The sequence below is a fragment of the Hyaena hyaena genome, unplaced genomic scaffold (assembly GCF_003009895.1).
Source record: "Hyaena hyaena isolate Hyena2069 unplaced genomic scaffold, ASM300989v1 scaffold_153, whole genome shotgun sequence".
Taxonomy (NCBI): domain Eukaryota; kingdom Metazoa; phylum Chordata; class Mammalia; order Carnivora; family Hyaenidae; genus Hyaena; species Hyaena hyaena.
The window spans coordinates 303159-326910 of record NW_024080785.1 but is presented as its reverse complement, the minus strand read 5'-3'; the positions used below and the strand labels follow the sequence as shown (position 1 = coordinate 326910).

The 23752-nt window shown below is 40.0% G+C and overlaps 1 protein-coding gene across 4 annotated transcripts in view; it reads left to right on the top strand.

Annotated features, from left to right (window-relative positions):
* The window catches only part of DPY19L1 (dpy-19 like C-mannosyltransferase 1), a 104018-nt gene extending 95326 nt beyond the window's left edge, over positions 1 to 8692 (top strand). For 2 of the 4 annotated variants that reach the window (XM_039239151.1, XM_039239148.1), the window contains exons 21-22: positions 1133 to 1258; positions 5876 to 8692. In XM_039239151.1, coding sequence (XP_039095082.1) covers positions 1133 to 1258; positions 5876 to 6032 — 283 coding nt within the window. In that variant the 3' untranslated portion in view covers positions 6033 to 8692. The remainder of the gene's footprint in view (positions 1 to 1132; positions 1259 to 5875) is intronic. The other 2 variants (XM_039239150.1, XM_039239149.1) reach the window with 2 other exon arrangements.
* Positions 8693 to 23752: the final 15060 nt, after the last annotated feature.

The window sequence follows — 23752 nt, the reverse complement described above, 5'->3', positions numbered from 1 at the left end:
ATAGCGAGTGAGGGAACCAGCAAAATAACGAGGAGTGTTTCCAGAGGGCCGTGGTGAACAGGGACTTATAGAGCTGGGGAGAAAACAAAGCTGAAGTAAGAGGGCTAAGTTAGATACAGACTGTTAAGGCTCCACAGGGCAATAAGACTGCAGCATGTGCTGCCTTCTGTATGAGGCGGCAAAATGAAATCATAGTGTGTCCGTTTCTCCAGGTGAGCAGGGCTGCAGACATCCAGGTCTTTGTTAGTTGTCACCGTCATTATGCTCGCCGGAAGATTCATTGGCCTCTAGCTTTTATGAAGTTTCCCTTTTGGCTATTTTTCTTGAATTCTGAAGAGTCCATTGAAATGGAATCTCATTCAAAGAGATTTTATTCTGATTTTCACCTGTGCAGCCTACTAGAATGATCTTGGGTTTTTTGTTGTTGTTGTTGTTTTACCATTTTTCATAAGTTAGAGTATTGTGTTCTCTTTAAAAAGAACATAGATTTAATTTTCCTGCAATTTCTGGGATAGGTCAAGCTAAGCTATTCACTTCCTAAGTGATTGGGTGTTTCCTGTTAATATATTCTCTGTGTAACAGTGAAACATACATTTTATAAATAAAAAAAACTTTTTCATTAAAAAACCAATTTCCACAAGCTTATTTTCAGAGCAGTTGTGTGAATTGGTTTAGGTGTTTTTTTTTTGTTGTTGTTTTTTACTCTAGGACCAAAGTGGAGGGCCATTTATGCCCATTATTGTTGCTGTCCATGTCAGGGCTGTGCTGCAGCTTTAGTCTGGTGGCCGTGCATGCGTGGGCCACCCTCCCACACACAGCACACCTCACTCTAATGTATGATAGAGTGATGGAGAATCTGAAATGAAAACAAGCAAGCAAACGAACAAAAAGACTAGGTTTGGAAAGGAAAGGGTTCACCAAACTGCACCTCTTCTCCTAGGAGACTCATGCTGGTTCTAAATGTCCTTTTTACCTCCCTGGAGCCCCTGAGCAGCAACCCTGAGAAGAAAGTTCTCTTGACCTGACTCTTCTGTAGACTCTTTCTTCTTATTCCGTTCAGTACTTTCGTCCATATAGGTTGATTGCATCCTTTTAATATTGAAAATCTTTGCCCAATTATTTTTCTTTAAAGAGCCAGAACGAAAATAGTTTACTCAATGTATAGTCGAAAAGCAGCTGAAGAAGTGAAGCGAGAATTGATAAAGTTACAAGTGAATTATTACATTCTAGAAGAGTCCTGGTGTATAAGAAGATCCAAGTGAGTATTCAACACAGTTAATATTTTATATGCATAAGGCATGAAAAATTAATTCAGTCTTATGGCAAGTGCTTTACTAGTCGTATGCGTGAGATATATATATATAACATTTAGCAAAGTATAAGTGGAAAGAACTTTTTAGATCATTATTTGAATTGCAATTTTTTCTTTTCTAGTCATTATAAACATGTTTCTTTTATAATGATTTGCATGTGTATACAACCTTAAACGTATTATATTGGCACTGGTTGATAGCTTCCCAAATTGCTCGTATCTGTCTGTGACGTTTTTAAAAACTTATTTAAGTTGAGTGTATTCTCTTTTAAAAAGACTTGCAGAGTCTGAAACCAGTAATGGAGAGTCTCACTGTAATGAAGTCAGACAGACAGATGGCCGAGAGTCAGAGCCTCCTCTGTGCGCACCACCTCTCTGCACGTCACCCCATGTCCCGTGAGAGATGACCTCCCCCCCCCGCCCCCGGCGTCCCCTTACAGTGACATTTCTTTCTTGCTGTTTCACATCTTATTTGAGTGGGAAAATAATTAACTTTAACCTACATTCTGTTGGCATTATAGTTTTTAAAACTATTTCCGCAGAGAAGTTCACTAGGCAGAGTACAGCAGAAGTTAGTAAGATCATAAAAGCAAATATGACTTTTTTTTTTTTATAGTTTATTCATTTTTGAGTCAGAGAGAGAGCACGAGTGGGGGAGGGGAGGAGAGAGAGGGAGACACAGAATCCGAAGCAGGCCCTAGGCCCTACTTTGGTGCTCGAACCCACAAACCATGAGATCATGACCTGAGCCGAAGTCAGACGCTTAACTGACTGAGCTCCCCAGGCGCCCCAAAGCAAATATGACTTGTAAAAGTGACTGTTTAGAAATGTACCTCGGTGACTAAAGCACAGACGACTGTAGCTCCTTGCTGTTAAAATACCAACGCATTGGATTCATGAGGAGCACAGACACGAGCAGTTTCGTTAGAAATTAAAGAGTATTTTATGGAGAACTTTTATTTTTAAAATTCTCACTACTCTTTAAACAAAAGCCTTCAGGAGGCTGCTGTGTTCGTTGCTTAATCATACTTATTCGCCATGCATTTCAGTGACACACAAGGGTGTTAAGACAAAATAATTAAATATTGACTCAGGAGTGAAAATAATTCTGTGACACAGTAGCTGTCAACATAGCCCACAAGGAAACTCAAACAACTGTTGATTATTGAATAGTTTTCCTGTGAATATGTCCCAAGTGAGTTGAATTTAATCAGGATCTATGGAAAATGTTTATGTTCCATAATTTAGAAAATGTTTTAGGTCCTTGAGCACTGAGTGTTATGTGGAAACTAATTTGACAATAAACTATTTGTAAAAAAAAAAAAAAAAAATAAAGATGTAGGGAAAAAAAAAAAAAAAAGAAAATGTTTTAGGTCCTTATAAACAGAAGGATATGTATGAAATTCATATACCCACTTTTAATTAACTTTGTTACACAAATTTAGGACAAAAGAGTCATAAGCATCTCTCATAACAATTTTAGGAGGACATTGTAATAAAGGAATGGTAGGCTGACATTTGCAATTAGAAGAACTTAGTTTCTTGACAGAGATTTCCACCAGCATTGTGATCTTTATTGCCTTGGGCTTCACTCCCCAGTTGGATTATCAGCCTGAGACGCCTATAGGTTACTGGAACATAAAAATAATGTTTTACGACCTCTTTCTTCCCATGCTAATGATGAGCCTTGATTCAGGATTCTTCATTTTTTTCCCAGATCTTGCATAGTGTTTTGAATATGTGGAAACTGTAGAGATCGGAGCACTTTATATTCTAAGATGTTGATGGAACTCCTTGGATTTGCATCACTGTAGTAGTCTCATGTGCTGAGGGGCAGATCACTGTTTTGTACACAAGAAGGGATGAGAGACAAATTTAGGAAGTATGGCAACAAATCTTGCTCACTAAGCAAGGTCAGCAGTGAATTCACTGGCTTTGGATCTTCTCCATTTAGTGCCCACTCCTGGGCACCAAGACTGAGAGTTTGGGGTGGGAGTGCACACTCAATTTCCCATCTGGATCTCGGCTTGCCCCTGCTGTATTTTTTTGGCAGGAGTGGAGAGGAGGAGGCTAAAGAAGTGACTTTCTCTAATCTGTTTCCTCACTGCGTAACTAAAACAGCACTCTCCGTCTATTACAGGATTTAAACCAGACTGATAATAAATCTCAGGAAACCTAAGACAGGTGCACTCTGCTTAAACCTTGAAACAAAACACAAGCTGTGCTTTCTGTTCTGCCGGGGAAGCAAATGGGGAACTCAGACAGAGGAAAGGGAAGAAGGACTAATATTTAGTGCAGTAGGAAGACTGCATTTCTTGACAGAACTTTCTACCAGAACTAGGATCTTCTTCAATGCCTTGGCCCCCACTGCCTATTTCAGTTATGCCTGAGACATTTGCAGATTACTGGAACAGAAAAATTTGTCAGAACAGGGGTAGCAGATGGAGAACTCAAATAGGAGAAGAAAAGGAAAAGGACCTAGTATTTCACACTTAAGCTGTGACCAGCACATTGGTGAACACTATATTTATGTGATCTCATTACCAGTGGCTTTACTTTTAATTTTTATTTTATAAAGTTTATTTATTTTTGAGAGAGAGAGAGAGAGAGGTGGAGAGAGGAGGACAGAGGATCCAAAGTGGACTCTATGCTGGCAGCAGAGAGATCAATGCAGGGCTCGTACTCACTAACTATGAGATAATGGCCTGAACCAAAGTCAGATGCTCAACCGACTGAGTCACCTAGTCGCCCCACCAGTGACTTTAATTGTGTGACTTGATTATTCCTTAAATACTTGACACCCCATGTTCAAATACAGGTACAAAAATACACTCGAACGCAGGTTGTAGATGAGTTTTTAATTAACTACTCTTTTATTCTCAGTTCTCTGCTTTCTTTCTCATTAATTCTGATAATAGAGTTGACATAAAATTAAAACACATAAATTCAGAAGAAAATTATTCCCATTTTCAGTAATGCTATTTAAAGACCTAGCTGGCTGGCTTGGGGGAGCTCCAGTACATGCAGGTAAAGACTAAAGGATGTTACACTCAGGCAGACAGAGCTTACAGAGGCAGCTCTTACCTTCTCTCTTTCCTGAAAGCAGTTGAGTTCAGGAGCTGGGTAGTTTCTACTGCCTGTATGTTTTGTTCTCTACTACCCATGGCCTGCAGTGTTGTAACAATTTGGCCTTGGCATGTGTCAGAAAGTTAAATGGTAGAAAACCCAAGCCCTGTTATTCTATCATATATGCTCAGTGTTGGTGGAATCTAGTGAACAGTCTTCCTGGGAACATTCACTGAGAGATAATCTGATAGAAGCAAAGTAAAAATTGTATAGCCCTGTGATGTGATGATGGTGCTGCTTCTAGAAATTTAACTTGCAGTTGTGGGTTCAAGCCCCACGTCAGGCTTTGTACTGATGGCCCAGAGCGCCTTCAGATTCTCTGTCTCCCTTGCTCTCTCACCCCCTTTCACTTTCGCTCTCAAAAATCAATAAACATTAAAAAAATTTTTTTTCAATGATAAATGGACCTAGAGTTGCAGGGCTATCTGTATGGAAAAAATTAAAATTAAATCTCTATCTCATACCATACCGAAGAATTAATTCCAGATCAGTTATAAGTCTAACTGTGAAAAGCAGACTCTAAAACTTTCACAGAAGAACATACAATGCATAGTCTCATGATATGTGATAGGGAAGAATTTGTTAAACAAGACATAGAAATCACAAGTCCTGAAGAAAATACTGACATTTTGGAATATTATAACAAAAATCTTCAATGTAACAAAAGCCAAAGAAAAAGAAGAAGAAGAAGAAAGAAATTTGTGAACCCTAGTGAAAGCCAGCAGTTATATATACTGCTTTAGATTTAAAATAAATGTTAAAGCTATCTGCAAAGTTATTGGAACAGATATCACATAATATCAGTTTTACTTCTATTCTTCTTTATAAAATATATTGCTTTTAAAATTTAATTATGAAAAAAAATTAATTGTGCATTTAGCTAAAACTTGAGCTGAATACCGCAGGGTTTTCTTTACATTGACTCATTCTCGGAGACAATAGTGAGAAGTTGCATAAATGTGAACTAAGCACATCTGCCAATTACAATTTTTAAGTCAATATAATATATTCCCTCTTACTGTGCTCTGAGCACAAGGCTAGCTAGGTGCAGTTTTCCTCTCTGAGTCCTCATAACATGGCCGCATCGTGTTCATTCCTTGTCTGACAGACCTGGGGAGAGACTGTGAGCGCTCCAGCGCCATATCCCTGCTAAACAGCTGATGCTGAACTGAAGCAAGATCTGTCTTACCCCACCACCTGCATTCACGTATTTTGTACGTCTGTTTCTTTCTTTATAATCCATTTGCCGCGTTCACCTTGTTCCAAAGAAAATTTATGGCAGCTTAAAAAAAAATAGATAACTATAATAGGATTTTTTAAATGAAGGGAATTTACATAGAAAAAAGGAAATGAGGGCAAGAATATAAAAAGTGTGCTCTGCTTCATCTGTCATATATAATGTACTTTGATTCTTAATCTGTACATTAATTTTTCTAGGCCTGGGTGCAGTATGCCTGAAATTTGGGATGTGGAAGACCCTGCTAATGCTGGGAAACCCCCCTTATGTAACCTCCTGGTGAAGGATTCCAAGCCACACTTCACCACTGTGTTCCAGAACAGTGTTTACAAGGTCTTAGAAGTTATAGAAGAATGACTGCTGCCTACAGAGAAGTACATCAGTAATGGTTTTAACATTTTGCTAATAACTCATGCCTTGTTTTTAATTCAGATCCCAAAAACTTTTATAGGTAACCGTTTTCAAATAGAAAACACTTCATTTGGTCAATTTGAATGTCGTTCTGATTGTAAAAATACTTACACCTTAATCAGTTGGTTACTATTTCAATGCACCCCTTAAAATTTGCTATGCAAATGAGTATATATGTTTGTACCTGACTTAAATATTTGTTCTAAAGTGAGTGAGCAAAGTTACCTGTGTAAAAAACACGAGGGCTCATGACAAGGATGATGTGAAAGTATCGTGAGTTCTCAACTACGTAGGGGCTGATTTTAGTTTATGGACTACTGATGCCCCTTACTTCTTTTTCTGCCTCTTTGCTCTTGTCTTTTGGACATTTCAGTGATTGTTGTAAGCTCCTCGGTCATGTCAGCTCCTGTCACCAACTTCCATAAAAGCAGATGGGGCAGACAAGGGTATTTGCTATGTGGACTTACCTGTTTCACTTCTTGATGTTCTTCTGGTTCTTGTTGCTCTTGTTAGTGAAGCATTTCCTGCCCATTACTAATCCAGATTCTTGGACCTAGTGGTCAGGACCGAATTCCTCTAACTACCAGCTGTGTGACAACGTGTCTTCTCTCTCTCCTTCTCTCCTGCTTTCTGTCCCAGTGTTCTTTGTCAAATAAGTGTTATTTACTCATTTAGTTGCTTAGGAAGTACTTATTCTTGGTTAAAAAACCTTAATGGCAATCGTGTATTTTTCTCATTTTTAGTATTATTCAGATGTTTATATTTTAATACCTTTAAGCCATTTAAAAATTTTTTCATGTTTAATTGTAGTTTTAAGAACAACTATTTTGAATGACTCAAATGTAGTGTATCTACAAACTAATGTATTTTGAGTAGACATAATTTACAGTGGGACAGTAGATGTAGTATATGTAGTCTTTTTTGACTATTAAGATACAATAAAACATGACTAATTTTTCTGTCAAAAAAGTAAATGAATAACGAGAAGCGAATGGAGTTTTTATATTTTACTTTCTAAAATTGCCTGTCTTTAGTAAGACAAAGCCTTAAGCCTTATGTTATAATTTTGATCCCCAAAACTATCATTTCAGTACGAAGAATGACTATATTCAGCCTTAGTCCTTATTTTTTCCCCTTCCTATTTATTTTTATTTTGAAAGATTCCCGATCCTGCTCTGAATTCCTAGTACGAATTTCTGTTTCTTAGAAGTTAATTTGTGTGAAATGAGATTCTTCAAAACAGTGAATCCTCCTAGTTCTGAGAAACGGTTTTAAGGTTTTAAATTCTGAGCAAACCATGACTCTGACGGACTACACATTTAATTATACAGTGTTCTCTTTATTAACCGCAGGCAGATTAACCTCATTGCGGACTGTCCTTGAGACCCGAGTCCTCAGGGATGGCTTCCCGTGCCCACTCCTGGGAGCCACTGAAGAGCTGTCCCCTTTCTGCCTTCTCACCAGAGCCCCAGGACCAGCCTGGTCTGGGGGAAGCACTAGCTTGCTTAGAGCAGACAGCTGCGAGGACAGCCTGGGCGGGGAGCGCGCCCCCGGCCTGCCCCGGAGCCGCCTTCCCGGGAGCCTCCTTCCGGCCCAGCCTCCCTGCCGGTGTCTTCGGGTGCCCGCCCCCTCCTCCTCGCTTGCTGGGTGACTTTGATTTCTTGGGCCTTTGCCAGTTTCAGAAAATAGGGAAGCAGCTGGGGACTTGTGGATTGGGAGTCGAATTTGAGCAATGATGCAGCGATCCAGAAAATGGGAAGAGGGCACTTGAGGCCGAGGCGGAGGTGGCTGAGGGTCGCGGCGGGTGGGAGGAGGGAGGTGTGCTCTGCTCGACGACTGTTCTGCACCCAAATATGGCTGTTTGGTACCTCCAGCGGTTACAGGTCTTTTTTAAAAAATGTACTTTTAAAGCCGTTCTCTAACCTCTCCGCCCTACCGTAATTCGCTTCCCAATAAGTTCACATGTAATGATTGGAGATTCTGTACAGGGAAAACATGAAAACACTGTTTTGACTGTTTCACATGCCGGGAAAAGTTAAAAGTGGTCAAATTAGTTTTTTTTCTTCTCCCCCCGCCCCGAGAATCCTATTGTAATGGTATTTCTTAACGTGACTCTACCAGCAAGCTATGATTATATTTTAGGCCAGTGAGTTTCGAACACTACACTCATCCTTGGTCACATCTGGTAGCAGCCGGTGCTGTCGATTATAAATATCTTTTATGGAAACGTAGAATAGTCGTAGTTTCAATATACATGACAAAACAGTATTAAAGCTCAGTATTTTACTCATTTTTAGCATTTAAAAATATTTTTGCTTTAGTGTGGGGAAGGTAAGGATGGGCAAGGAGACGATAAAAATAGCCATTGCTGTGACCTATAAAAAAAAACAAAACAAAGTTGGGGCAGGATTTCTATAAGATAAGCCTCTAAAAGTGCTTAGCAGAGAAAGGATTGTGTTAAGCGTGAACAATGATTTTAAGGAGAACACGAAAGGATGTATCAGGAATAAAGTGATCTTGCATAGAAGTATTGTATTTTTATGAATTTTATGCCAGTTGTTTTACATGTACTATGTATGTTAAATAAAAAAGATCATGAAAAGTATAGAAGGTGGTTTTCTTAATTATTATTTTCATTTCTGCCTTGAATGTTGACATATTCATCCTCATTCTATAGTCCAATAACCATGAGCTGGTTTGTGGGAGACTGTAGTCCTCAATAATGGGGAAGAGGTATGGCACAGGGGTCCATGAATCTACTTGGTCCACTTCATTGATGGTGGTGTAAGCACTGGGGTTACCCCTACTCTTCTTGTATTTATGCTGCTTCATATTTATCTTATCATTTACGTCAAGGGACATAATAATTCTTGAAAATGATAGTTTGGGGATAATTTTAGAGTTGCTGAAAGCATTTTCTTATACATTAACTATAATTTGGTCTCATGATATATCCTAAACTATAACTCCATGTTCTTGCTTGTTACAAGCATCAGCTTTGTCTGTTTATTTATTTAGCTAGTTGTCTGGTTGGAGGAAAGACAGTTTAGTTCATGCCTGTATAATTAATTTCTTTACAAAGCGACACCTTCACTCTCTGACATCTTGGGGGAGTGTTCATTCTAATGCAGTGTTCTCAGATGGAGTGGGCATCAGAATCACCTGGAGGATTTGTTAAAACACAGATTGCTGCACCCCACCTCAGAGGTTTCTGATTCAGTTGACCTAAGGTGGTGGTATGGTCTGAATGTTTGTGTCCCCCACCAAAATTCATATGTTGAAATGCTAACACCCAAGGTGATTATATTAGGAGGTGGGACACTTGGAGGTGATTAGGTCATGAGGGTGGAGCCCTCATGAATGGGGTTAGTGCCCTTATAAAAGAATTCCAAGAAAGCTCCCTTGGACCCTTTCACATTGTGAGGTTACAGTTACAAAGGTGCCATCTGTGAACCAGGAAATGGGCTCTCACTGGACACTGGATCAGCTGGAACCTTGATCTTGGACTTTCAGCCTCTAGAACTGTGAGAAATGAATTTCTGTTCTTTATAAGATAACCCAAAGGGATTAAACAGGTGAGCCCCCCCGAATTTACATTTCTAACCATTTCTCAAGAAATGCTGATGCTGTTGGTCCAAGGACCATACTTGAAAACGGCTGCTCTAATGGATGGCAAAAGACTATTTGGATGACTGGTCTCTAGAGGGCACTCCATTCTTAACAGCATTTATCCCACCAGAGCAGGCTAGAGGGTCCCTATATTGGAAACTGAATTTTGTAGGGTGCCTTTGTCTTTTAGGGGGCATTACTTTCAACAGAACTTGCAGGAGCCAAGAACAGATAAGGTAGTTTTTAACCAGAGCATCAATACACATTGTGTTTGCTGAGGAAGTGGCTTATCATTTAAATATTATGAAGCCATAAACTGTTTCTTTTCAGTTTAGAGATGGAAAAAGAGTGAAATCCTTTAAAATCGAACTTCCTTTTGTAAAATCACTCTGACTAAAAGAAAATGGATAAATTCAGTGATGTGTGTGGATTTTCAAACTTCATTTTTCACTTTATTACCTTTGGCTCCAGAAATCTTCAGACTTCTCCCTTTGTTAGAGAGCAGTTAAGGACCAGCTTTGAGTCACGGATCACCTGTTTCTCTCTTTTGCCTCCCCTTTCTCCTTCCCTTCAACTAGGTAGGAGCTTCTAATTTAAATCAGTAAAAATTTTCCCTATGCAGAAAAAGAGAAGGTGCTTTTAAACTGTATTCTTGAATTGGTCTTTATTTCACAGTACTATATCAGTACAAATCCAGTTTTACATTTGGAGTTAAAAAGGACATTAAGGTATAGAAAGGTCTTGAAAACTCTTTCATTTTACCTTTCCTCTCATGAGAGAGATTTTAAAATTCTGAATGAATTTTAAAAGTTGAAGACTTTTTCCTCTAAGATTTTGAGTCATTGTAATATAATTAAAAGGTAGATTTTCTCTCTTTTTTTTGCAAAGAGATTAGGATGGTATTGATATTGGTTCTGCTTTCAACTCGGCTTTCTCTGTACTCAATTATCTCCAACTCAAAATTCTCATTACTTTAAGGGATGTGTTGTCAAAATGACTTTCAAAGAAATGGTAGTGCTACCAAGTATTATGTTTACGCAGGCATGTTCTTTTTAATTCAACATAATATCATTTCATTGATTTTTAAGTACCTGGGCTTTTTTCTGTATGCAAATTTAATACCTTGAAAGAAAGTTCAGTGTAGCAAAATTAAGCTCATTCAGTTGTTACGCTGATTGCCCTTCAAGCTTTAGTACTTAGCCATTTCTAGAAAGAAATGAAAACAGGAAATGACCATTTTTAAGTAGATTTGGCAGTAGGCCATTAAAACTGATTAAAAAAAAAATGCCTGAAGGCTGGCCCTTCAGCTCAGTGTTATGGACCCAGTTCACCTCTCTGGCTCTGCCCCTGGGTGGTGGTGCCCCGCACACTGGCCAGGCCCCTCGGGTCTTCACTCTTGGTATCTGTCCTTGACGAGACCAGATTCCGAGGCCTCCCTCTTGCCCTAAAATATCCTCCCTAGAAAGTGCGATTTGGTAATTGTCAGCCCTTTAAATCTGAATTCGACTTTTTTTTTTTTTTTAATGTTATTTATTTTTGAGAGACAGAGAGAGACTGAGCGAGCAGGGGAGGGTCAGAGAGAGAGGGAGACACAGAATCTGAAACAGGCTCCAGGCTCTGAGCTAGCTGTCAGCGCAGAGCCCGACGCGGGGCTCGAACCCACGAGCCGTGAGATCATGACCTGAGCTGAAGTCGGACGCTTAACTGACTGAGCCACCCAGGTGCCCCTGAATTCAACTTTTTCTAACAAAGCCCCCTTATGGCCGTCATTCCCAAACTTGTGTGCCCATTGGAAGTTACTTGGGGAGCTTCAAAACTACTGAATCCTTTCTCCCACTCCCAGAGTTTGGGATTTAAACAGTCTAGGGTGTGGCCCAAGATTTGAAACTTTTAAAAATGCCTAAGTGACATTTTAGAACTTGGCCTCCTTGCCTCATCTCCAGATCCACCCTCTCCATGTCTCTTCCACTCAATGAAATTAGAAATGGTCAGCAAGTTTCTCTCATATACACTCTCTTTTCTTAATGATGAGGGGCGGTTTCTACCTTATTAATCATGGAACCTAGTGCTGAGTAGACTCCTTAAGGAAAGAATTCTGTGTTCAGTTAGAGATACCTGCCCTGGGGTAGGTGGGTGTGGGGCAGCCTAGGTGCCACATATTCATAAACCCTGATTAGAGTGCCAGTGAGAAGTGGGAATAGAACAGCAAGAAAATAAATAAAAAGGAGTTCCTTTCAGAATCACTGACCATTTAATATCAGTGTGGAGAATCATGCTTTTTTCTCTTTCCCTGGACTGTACTTTCTTGATCAGTTTCGCTACAAAAGATGCACCTCACATGTCCCCTCCTCTGTGAGGCCTTCCCTGAGGGCCTCTTGCTGAGTGAACTGCCCCCACTGTGCATGCTCCTGTAATTCAATGTATTCCACACATTTAACATAACTTTTTCTACTGCACCGTGTCCTTATAGCCGGACTTTTATCTTACTCCATTCGGAATGTGCAGCGCCTCCTAGGACAGTTCCTGGCATGTCGGAATGCTTAATGAGCTTTGAAATAAACCATACTTCATCCAACAATGCAGCAAATTCCATATAGCACTAACATTTTTTGAACTGCAAGAAATTTTTTTTTTAATATTTTTATTTATTTCTAGGAGAGAGAGACAGCGTGAGCAGGGGAGGGTCAGAGAGAGAGGGAGTCACAGACTGAAACAGGCTCCAGGCTCTGAGCTGGCAGTCAGCACAGAGCCCGACGCGGGGCTCGAACCCACGAACCGTGAGATCACGACCTAAGCGAAAGTCGGACGCTTAACCGACTAAGCCACCCAGGCGCCCCTGAACCGTAAGAAATTGTAGTTCAAGATTATGTACTCTAGCTGTGGAGATAAAAAATAAGGACATTCAGAACATCTTCAGATGAAATTAATACCACATATAGGAGAAGAATGTCCTTGACAAACAGCAAAACAAAAATTAACCATAAGACATATTCTGGGCTAAGTACCTTGCTACATTCAGACATGGCTAATCACTGAGTAGCTATTAGATAGCAATATGGCAAAGACAGATATGTCTATCTCCAGAGAAAGAACTCTTCCTGGCCTGGTTTAGGTTGTGTGGCTTAAGATACTATCATGGCTGGTCCTGGCACATTCACTGCTGGCTGGGAAACAGAGAACTCTGATTAGGAATTTGGTTAAAGTACGGGAGAAGAAATTTCTAAAATTGGGGAGGGATTGGTATGTTGCTGCTGGAGGAGGATATTGGACAAAACAGATGACACACAATTAATCTTGTCATAATTGAGACAACTAAGTTGGAATCCTGGCTCCATCTTTACAAACTTTGTAAATAAGACATGCTTCTTATTTTGAAAGTCAATTTTCTTGTCTTTTAAAAGGATAGGCCTCCTGTGATGATAATTCAAAATAAGAGAATTAGATGGATTCACAAATCCACCAGGAAATTTTAACATACCTTTCTTAGAAACTGATATAGGGGTGCCTGGGTGCATCTGACTCCTGATTTCAGCTCAGGTCATGATATCACAGTTCGTGGGATTAAGACTGATGTCAGGCTCTGCGGTGACAATGCAGAGCCTTCTTGGGCTTCTCTCTCTCCTGCTTTCTCTGCCTCTCTCCTCCCCTCAAATAAGCATTTAAAAATGGATATAAGCAGACAAAAAAAGTAAAGATATACATAATTTGAGTAATGGAAAGAGCAGTGTTGATTTAATGATCATATGTAAAACAGCTGCACTGAACAAGTGAAGAATACATGTTTTATCTCAGCATTGGGACATTGCCAACCATTGACAGCAGAGCAGGAACTCTGGAAAGCCATGAATTTTTGGTTCATTTTGTTCACTGATGGAACCCAAGCACCTAGAACAATACCTGACTATATGAATGCTTAATACTTGTCCAAAAAAATGATATGTGGAACCAAATGGCACTTTGCAAAAAAAAATAATTGAAAACCCCTTATGATAAAAATTAATACAAAATAAGTTTTAAGTTATTCATGAATTGAAAAATCTAAAAACATTTGAGGAAAAAAGAAAACAATTATATACCACAAACAACTTGTGGAATGTAATTAAAGCGGGTCTAGAGGTATGTTTTTTTTTCCTTTTTAGTCTAAAATGCACTCACTAAAAATGAATTCAAATATTTGTGTCATAAATATAGACAAAAACAGCAGCACTCCTTTTCCTCAACCCATGTAAGGAAATAACAAGCAAAACTTGATGAAATAGAAAAGAGATCAACAAAGCCAAAGTTGGCTATTTGACATCATTCAGAGTCAAGACAAAATAGGGAAGGCAGAAAAGATTAGGAATGGCAAATTACAGATAACAGGAGGATATTAGGAACAATTCTGTCAGTAAATGTGAACACTTAGATAAGTGGTTAAATTCCTAGAAAATTACAACTCCAAGAACTGCTCCAAGAAGAAATAGAAATTGGGCACAGTCTTATTTCCAGCAAAGAATTTGAATTAATAAGTTCAAGAAACATCTCCCCTCAAAAAAAAAAAAAAATCACCTAGACTGTTCTACTAAACATTTAAGATACTGATGATTCCAACCTTATACAAACATCCAGAGAATAGAAAATTGGAGAACTCCATTTTTTAGGTGCCTGTAAATGACAATACCAAGAGCAGAGTGGGGTTAATGCAGTAAAAGAAAATTGCAGGTCTATTAACATGCATGAACAAAGACTCAAACAAGAAACTAAGAATAAATTGAACATGATGTAAAAATACCAATTCTCCAATTGACCCATAATTTAATCAGTATATCAATAGGGCTTTTTATGGAGGCTGACACTCTGAATATAAAATTCTTATGGATGAATAATCCAGACAAGTCTGAAGAAGGACATGAGATAGGGGCATTTTTCCCTACCAGATAACAAAATTTATCACAGCAGATATAGATGCATTGGCACACAAAGATATAAAATTAACTCATAAAAAGAGACTAGAATAGCTCAAGAACAAATGTGTGTATATTTAATAAATGAGGCTGACAATTAGTTATCTACAAGGAAATCAATGGATTGTTTGCCTACCTCACATCACACATAAAAATAACATTCCACATAGGTGAAAGACCCAAGTAGGAGAGAGTACTCTAAAACCTAGAAGACAGTATAGGATAATATCTTCATGTCCTCAGGGAGAAATCCCTCAAGGAAGGACTTCCAAAACAAAAGGAAACAAAGAAAAACCTGTATAAGAAAGGATCAATCAATTCACTAGGGTTAATAACCACTGTTCACCAAAAAATATTATGAGGAAAGTGAACCAAGCCACAATGTGTAGAAGTCACTTGATTAGTATTCAGAAGAAAGATTAGTATCCAGAATATAGAACTCATAAACAGTAAGGAACAACTCATTAGAAAAATTGGCCAAAAACATGACATCTCACAGCTAAAGAAATGCAAATGGCCATAATCATTAAATATGCCTATTCATAATCAGAGAAATGCAAAATGAAACCATAATGATAACATGTATAACACAACATTGGTTAAAAAAATAAAAGTACATACTGGGAAACAGGAGGAAAGACACATGCCTGGTGGAAGGTCACCATTTTGGAAATAAACGGCATAATCTGATAAATTTGAGAATATACGTACTATGACCCAGCTTCTCTAATCTTTAGACATATACCCCAGAAAAATCTCTATACACATACAGCAGGAGACATGTTTAGGAAGGTCACTGCCAAGAATTCATAATAGCCCAAAACCAGGACATCACTTAAACATGCATCTGGAATAAATAGTAGACTAGATAAAGACACTGAGGAATAGTCATCCAGTAGGGTCTTATTGAATATGTATAATATGTAAAAATATGTAAAATATGCAACGATGTGGATGATTCCCAGGGAAATATTATTAGGCCAAAAAAATCTAATTTGCAGAAGAATACATGAGACGGGAGTTTATTTACAGAAAGTTCAATAACATGTAAAATTAAACAATATATTTTAAGCTCCTGAAACATGGTAAAATACAAAGAAAGTCAAGTGAATAATAAATACAACATTAGATGAGTGGTCCTCTCTCACAGGATGGGATGGAGGAGGGGTTCAGTGGGGTCTTTAAAGTTGAAGGTTATGTTCTTTGAAATTGGGTAATGGATATGTAGATGTAACTTTATTATAATTATTTAGCTTTAAATATTTTATAAATATTCAATATTGGAAAAACAAGTAGACACTCTCAGATGCTAATACACATGAAAAGAACAATCCCCAATAGGCAAGGCAGGAAGTTGAGAGGAAATCCTCAGTTTCTCTGGCAATCACAATTTGTAAGTAGGCTTTCCCTTGGGGCTTGGTGTGTGATGGACCCTCAGTTCACTGTAAAGGGTCTAGAAGGATGAAGGAAACAAGTATCTCATTCAAAAGGCCAGCAGTGACCACCTAGGATAACAAAACGACAGACTATTAGAAGTGTTGGGGCGCCTGGGTGGCTTGGTCGGTTAAGCGTCCGACTTTCGCTTAGGTCATGATCTCGCGGTTCGTGGGTTCGAGNGTATATCTTAGGGCTCTCAGCTAGCTTCAGCAATCTTTTCTTCCAGAATGTAGCTGCTTCCAAATGAGTATTTGGTCTTGATGTGTGATAATAAGGACTTTTGTAAATATAGGCGTATAACTCTGCTTTTAAAACTGAACGTCTGGGGGCACCTGGGTGGCTTAGTCGGTTAAGTGTCCGACTTTCGCTTAGGTCATGATCTCGCGGTTTGTGGGTTCGGGTCCCCCCTCCGGCTCTGTGCTGACTGCCAGCTCAGAGCCTGGAGCCTGTTTCAGTCTGTGACTCCCTCTCTCTCTGACCCTCCCCTGTTCACTCTGTCTCTCTCTCTCTCTCTCCTAGAAATAAATAAAACATTAAAAAAAAAAGTGTTGACTGGCAAGGCTGACGTCAACATGTTTTTACAAATGAAGAAACTGAGGCTCTGAGTGGGGAAGTGATTTCTTTAGTTCACACCAGTATTCAGGAAGAGAGCTGAAATTAGAAGCAGCTCTCTGGGTCTAAGGCACTGTGGTCACCTTGGTTAGGTAGGAAGAACATGGACTCAGGAATATACTGAAACTGGGTTGGAATTCAGGCACTGACACTAAGCTCTATGAGCCAGCACAAGTCAGTTATATTCTGGAAAGCCTAATTTCCCCTTGAGTAAAACGGGGATAGGAAATCATACCAGTCTCATATGGCTGTTAGAAGCTGCATGAGGTATTGTATGTAAAAGTTAAAAATCCATTGCCTCCTTACCTCCTACCCATGATGGCAGCAGGTGAGGAGGCTGGAATGATGTGACATCATCAACCCCACACACGCCCACACAGAGAGCAGTGCGCTCACTCGCAGCAGAGTCAGAGCCCTGCACCTCCCAGCGTGCTGGCACATGGAAGGGCACATTGGGGTTTCTGGGTAAATTTCTCCTTGGTGCTCTTTGCTTCTTCGTTTTGATGCTCGAACCGAATTTATCTCTGGTTCCAGATGACTAGACATTCACTTTGCATTTGTACAAACAAAACAATTATTGTTATTTCCTGTTTACCCCAGACACGCAGAGCTTTTGTTATCACCAAGAGATCCCTATGGGAACGAAGAGAATCAAGCTGAACAAAGATTTTTTGCCAAAATCAATTTCCTGAAGCTGGGAGGCTTTATCATTCACAGTCTGTGTGCAAAGCAGTTTTTTTTTTTTTGGATGAATGACTGATTCCTTTATTGATTTCTCCCTTCACCCAGCCTCCATTGCCTGCTATTTCGCCCTGACTTTGGGATCTTAAGCTGGGTGGAAATGAATTGGCAGGACATTCTCTGCCTGTGGGGCATTATACAGTGACATTTCTCTGCTCTTTCTTGGGGACCGTTCACCTTGGCTTGAACAGGTGTGCAGGTCATGGGGATTTGTGGTGCCCCAACAGGGCCACTAGGAGATTGGCTGAGGGTCCGCAGTTAAGTGTTTTGGTGAGGCACGTCTGGGGCACATTCCAGCTATGTAATCTCAGGCAAATTAATTAACTTTTGAGCTATATGGAACATATTCTCCATGACGGAGAATTTGTAGGATTTCTTTTCTTTTTTCTTTTTTCTTTTTTTTTTTTTTTTTTTGTAACAATTCAGCCTATACATATTGAGTACCTACCTGCTGGATCACGCAGGGAGAGAGCACTACAAAATGAATAAGTCACACTCCCCTACCGTCAAGGGATTCAGAATTAAGTTTAGGGCTGTGCAAGTTTTATCAAAAAGCAGACTGGTCAGGAGCACATGAGCTGGAGTGGCTCAGAGCAAAGTACGCAGCCTGGTTCTGCCAGCGTCTGGAAAAGGCTGAGTGAGCTGAGGCACCACAGTAACCTGACCAATTCGGGTTTCCTCTCTGTAAAATAGGGATAATGATTCTTCATAGCCTGGGTGTGAGGTTTAAATGAGATCTTATTTTTTGAGCAAGTTTCCGCCAGCTCTCTGTGCTCAATCTCTCACTCACTGTAAGAATAAACTCAACCTAGGGACGCCTGCCTGGCTCAGTGGCTTAAGCATCTGACTTCGGCTCAAATCATGATCTCACGGTTCCTGAGTTGCAGCCCCACGTCAGGCTCCCTGCTGTCAGTGCAGAGCCCACTTCAGATCCTCTGTCTCCATCTCTCAGCTCCTCCCTAGTGTGTGCTCTCTCTCCCTCTCAAAAATAAACAAACATCAAAAAAATGAAAAGAAACTCAGTCTATGGATCCTGTCACATGCACTGTTCAATCATGTTGGCCTTTCCTCCACGCCAGCATCCTCCCTATCACTCTTTTCTCCCCCTCACACTGAAAATTGCTTTAAAGCCCCCCAAAAACACTGCTAACAGAAGGTGTGGCACATCCTGGACTTTCCCTGAGGTTAGGGGTGACAGCGGTACTGTCATCGTGGCCCCATGTCCACCTCAGAAACTTTTTCACGGGCTGAGCCTACTTCCTTAGCCCTGTGGTAGGAGCACTTAGCATCAGCTCTGCCCTTTGAACAAAACTTATCATGTACCATACACAATTGTTAACGATAGGCCCAATGTTGTGAGGCAGAGCTTTTGAACATTATCTTGCAGAACTGAAACTCCATAGCCGTTGATTAATAATTCCCAACTTCCCCTCCCATGAGCCCGTGGCTACCATCGCTCTTGTCTCTGCTTCTAGGAGTTCGGCTATTGTAGATTCCTTATATAAGTGGCATTGTGCAGTGTTTGGCTTTCCGGCACTGCCTTATTTCACTTAACATAACATGCTCACGGTTCAGCCCATGTTGCCACATATGGCAGGATTTTCTTCTGTTTTAAGGCTGAATAATAGTCCATTGTACACATAGACCATGTGGTATGTGTGGTATGCAGTGAGCATGGGAGGGCTAATATCGCTTCGAGATCCTGATTTTGGTTGTTTTGTCTAAAACATCTCATCTGGGTTATCTATTCCAAGGGGATTTCACATTCAGAAGCAAACATGTTTGTTCGGTTATTTTTTCCCAACCAGAGGATCAGAAGTCTCTCTGAAATGAATTTTCTATCAAGCTCCAATAGCAGAGAGCTTTAAAACATAGCAACTTCTCCCCCTTCCCCTTCCCTTAATCATACAGAGTACCCAGTGCAGGTGAGATAACGAGGGTGGATCTGGTCACTAACCATTTTTAGTGCTGAAATCCTTTGAGGGTTTCTTTTTGCACCTTTTCTCCCAGGTGTCTCCCCAAGCCCTGGGGAATAATTTCTTGCTTCACCTCTTTGTCTTTCATTGAGCATTGGAAGAATTCATCCAAGCATAAGGAGAGGGGGGATAAAGGCTTCTGGGGAGAAGGGGGAGAAATCAGTCCCCTGTCAAAATAGTCTGGGTCCACATCTGCCCCTTTCACTCAGCCTTTGCTTAAAGCAGGGCCGGTTGGGTAGGATGGGCGGGGCTCAACTCGCCACGGCATCTGTCACTCCCAGCAGAGCCAGGGCTGCCTTCTGAGCTGAGCAGGAAAATGACTAAGTGATGACAGAGAAATGGCTGCCAATTCCAAGTAGAATCACCACCTCTGAGCACGCACAGCATTGTCTCTTCAGATGGCACTTTCGCAACCAGCTTGCTGTCCCTGCAGAGGATTAGGATCTGAAGATTTGATTTCTGTCCAAATACCCAGGCAGCCACTGAGTCCTAGAGTTGCAGAGTTTTATTCTGGGAAAGAAATTTGACCAGGAAAGGCCAAGTTGAAAGCTGTGAGACTGGTCTCAGAAGGACAGGAAATTCTCGAAGTTTTCAAGAATCCCAAGGTTTCTGGATGAGTGCTGAGGAAAGGACACTGGGCTTCCCGCAGAAGACTTAAGTATTAGTCTCTGCTCTAACCCCTTGTGTGATCTTGGGCAAACTATTTTACTTTTCTGGACTTTAGTTTTCTCATCTATAAAGGGAGGACATTGAACAGGATCAATACTTTTCAAATTGCGTCCTGAGGATCCTATAGTCAGTAAGTTGGAGGAAATGCTGGGATAAATCACTTAGGATGTCTTAGTAATGACCTTCTCATTTTTTAAAAAACTTTTAACATGTGAATATGCACCACAACTTCCCAGGACAAGGATAGCATGCACGTTTTCATAAGCCATCAAAAACCCTTTAATGGAGAAGGTGGCAGACAAGCCACTTAATGGGTTTATTGGTACGAATGATACTTGTTCTGGACATTTAGTTACAGAGCTCAGGAAGGTGGGGAGAAGCTAGAATGAGAAGCACAAGTCCCAGCAACACAGAGAGTGAGACCATGAGAATAAAAGCCCGTGGAAATGGGATGCCAATTAGGAGAGAGGCGTAAAAGTCTATTTGACTCATCTTCACTTATAGGAAGGGTTTTAATGAGGAGTTGGAGGTCATGGAGAACCGAGTGAAGGAAGAGCAACTTCAAACTTAAACAGTAAGAAAAAAAAAATCTTACATGTTTGCTCATGGCTTTACCAGTTCTGGTGATCCTTGTACCTTCGTGTAGCTCCAGATTTCTGTCCAATGTCAATTTCCTTCCACATGGAGGACTTTCTCTCACTTCCTGTAGCGCAAGTCTGCTGCACATCAACTCTTACAGTCTTCATATGACTGAAACGTCTTTATGTCGCCCTTGTTTTGAAACGTTTTTACTGAGTAAAGAGTTCTAGGTTGACAGGCTTTCTCTCAGTACAGTTCTTTGAAGACATTGCTCCACTGTCTTCCTGCTCTCAACATTTTCAAGAAGAAATCTGCTATAATTCTTTTATTATTATTATTATTTAAGTCTTTAGAAATCCTGCTGTAATTCTTCTGTTCCTCTGTGTATAACCTGCCATTCTCTTGATGTTTTAGCTTTACCCTTTATCATTGTTTTTAAGCAATTTCATTGTGATATGTCTTGGTGTCGTTTTCTTCGTCTGTGTGTGTGTGTGTGTGTGTGTGTGTGTGTGTGTGCGCGCGTGTGTGTGCTGGGATTTCATTGAGCTCTTTTCATCCATGAGATTGTAGTTTTCACTGAAAACTTGGAAAATTTTAAGCCATTATTTCTTCATTTGAAAGAGTACATTTTCTGTCCACACCCCTCTCACTAATGTCTCTTCGGGCGACTCCAACTACCTACATTTTAGGCTGCTTGTAATTATCCTGCAGCTCACTGATGCCTTTTTCACTTGGTGGACAGGAGGGAGGAGGGATTCTTTTTATATCCTGTGTGTCCTTTTGGATAGTTTCTATTGCTGTGTCTTGAAGTTCACTAATCTTTTCCTCTGAAATATCCAATCTGCTGTGGTGCCCTGGAGTGTATTTCACCTGTTACACAGTATAGTTTTCATCCCCTGAAGTTCCATTTGGGCCTTTAAAAAATATTCTCTATGTCTCTACATAACTTTTGAACATATTGGAATTGTTATAATAAATGCTTATTAAAGCATTATTTATGTCCTTCTCTGCTTGTTCTACTGTTAGCTCTGGGTCAGTTTCTATTGATTGACCAATCTTCTCGTATTTTCTTGCTTCTTTACATATCTAATGATCTTTGATTAGATTCCAAACATTGTGAATTTTATCCTGTTTAGTGCTGATTATTTTTTATATCCCTATGAATATCCTTGAACTTCGTTCTGGAATACAATTAAATTATTTTAAAATAGATCTTTTTGGTTCTTCTTTTTGTGATTTTTTCGGTGGGCTCAGAGCTATGCTCCGTCTACGACTATTTATTTCCTACTACTGAGGCATGGCTTCCCGGGAAAGTTTCCCCAATGTGCCATGAATTATATGTTTTCCCCTCTGCCTGGTAGAAACAGGCACTATGTATAGTCTTGTGTGAGCACTGGCACTGTTCTTCAACCCTTCTAGATGGTTTTCCCCCAGCTTCGTGTACTTTCCTTAAATGTATGTGCTCCTCATACTGTGCAAGATGCCCAAGAAGGACCCTCTACAGACCACTCTCTGTGAAGTTTTCTCCTTTTTTGGTACCCTGTCTTGCCAGTTCCCACTCCCTTCTTTTCTCCAGACTCTCAATACATGGAGTCCATCAGGCCCTGTCTGGCTTCCCCCTTCTTATGCTGCAGATTGTAAATTCTCTCAAGGTCATTGGTGGCAATTATAGGGATCACCCTGTTCGTTAGCCATCTCAGGGATCACTGTCCTTCACCGCAGAATATCCAATGACTAATCTCTGTTTCATATATTTTGTCTGTTTCCTATTGTTGTTGTCACTTCAGTAGGGAGATGAATCTAACTCTTGTTACTCTATCTCAGATGGAAGCAGAAGTCTTTAACTTAAAATTATAGCAGAAGGTTTAATTTGAACACAAGGAATGATGTTTTTACTTTATTAGAAAAACAAAAATGTCATTGAAAAAAAGAGACCCAGGAATATGTTGGAGTCCTCTTGCTTGGAGCCTTAATAAAGGGAACAGGCTGAGAGTGTGACCTGGCTGGGACATCTATTGTCCCATTCATGCGAGGGTTGATTTGGCTGTTCTGGCTGGCTAGACAGGTATCCCCTTCCTTCCTAACTGCTGCATGTGCATACCTCCCAGAGCTGTATGCTTGATCAAAGAGAACGACCACACCGTTAGAGGAAAACCATTCTTCAGTCAAGGATATATGAGTAGCCAGGCTCCCCTGTTAGAACCTTAAATCAAGCCCTCAATGTCCATTTGCAGAAGAATATAGTACAGGTAAGCTTCCAGAACTCCAGAAACATTCAAATGAGGCACTGAATGTGACAGTCTACCTTTCTTATAAAATAAAATAATTAAATTAAATTAAATTAAATTAAATAATGTTTGTCATGGTAGTTATTAAGAATTCTTTCTGATGTCTGTGACAGAAAGTAAATTGAAATCTTCAGCAAAAAGGGTTATTAATTAGTTTAGCATTTTTGCTGGAAAGTCCAAGGAGTTGTGTCAGGCACATCTGTTACTCAAGGTTTGAATAATCACTCTAGACCCAGGTCTTCCCTTGACATGAGGGCTAAGACAAAGAGAATAATGCTCTCACAAGCATAAGTAATCTGAATGGGCTCTTGAGTCATGTGAACACTACCAGATTAATTACTGCTTCCAGGGAAATGATCTACATTACTCTGATTATTTAGCATGGATCTTGTTTTTCAGCTCTCCACACTCCCTTCCGTCCACCATCCCCATGACTGACAGTTTTGTTAGAATCACACTAGAGGAGGAGGGACACTGTTTAGTCAAAACTGTACCTGTGAAACGTGAGGGAGCGTTCTGAGATGATCTTGCAAGATTTCTACCTACTCTAAAAATTCATGATTCTAAGGACCAAAATGTTTGAAAAATGACAGCACCTCAGATGACACACAATATATTGATTTCCTTCCTAAGAATCCTTTCTTAAGGTTTTGTTGTTTTTCTGATTTTTAAAATAACGCATGCTTATTACTGAAAATTTGGAGACTCAAGACATATCACCACCCAAAGAAGGTCCTTGATTACATTTCAGCGTACGTCCAAATTATTCAAGAACTTGATTGATATGAGTTAAAAGAAGGCATACCTGAATA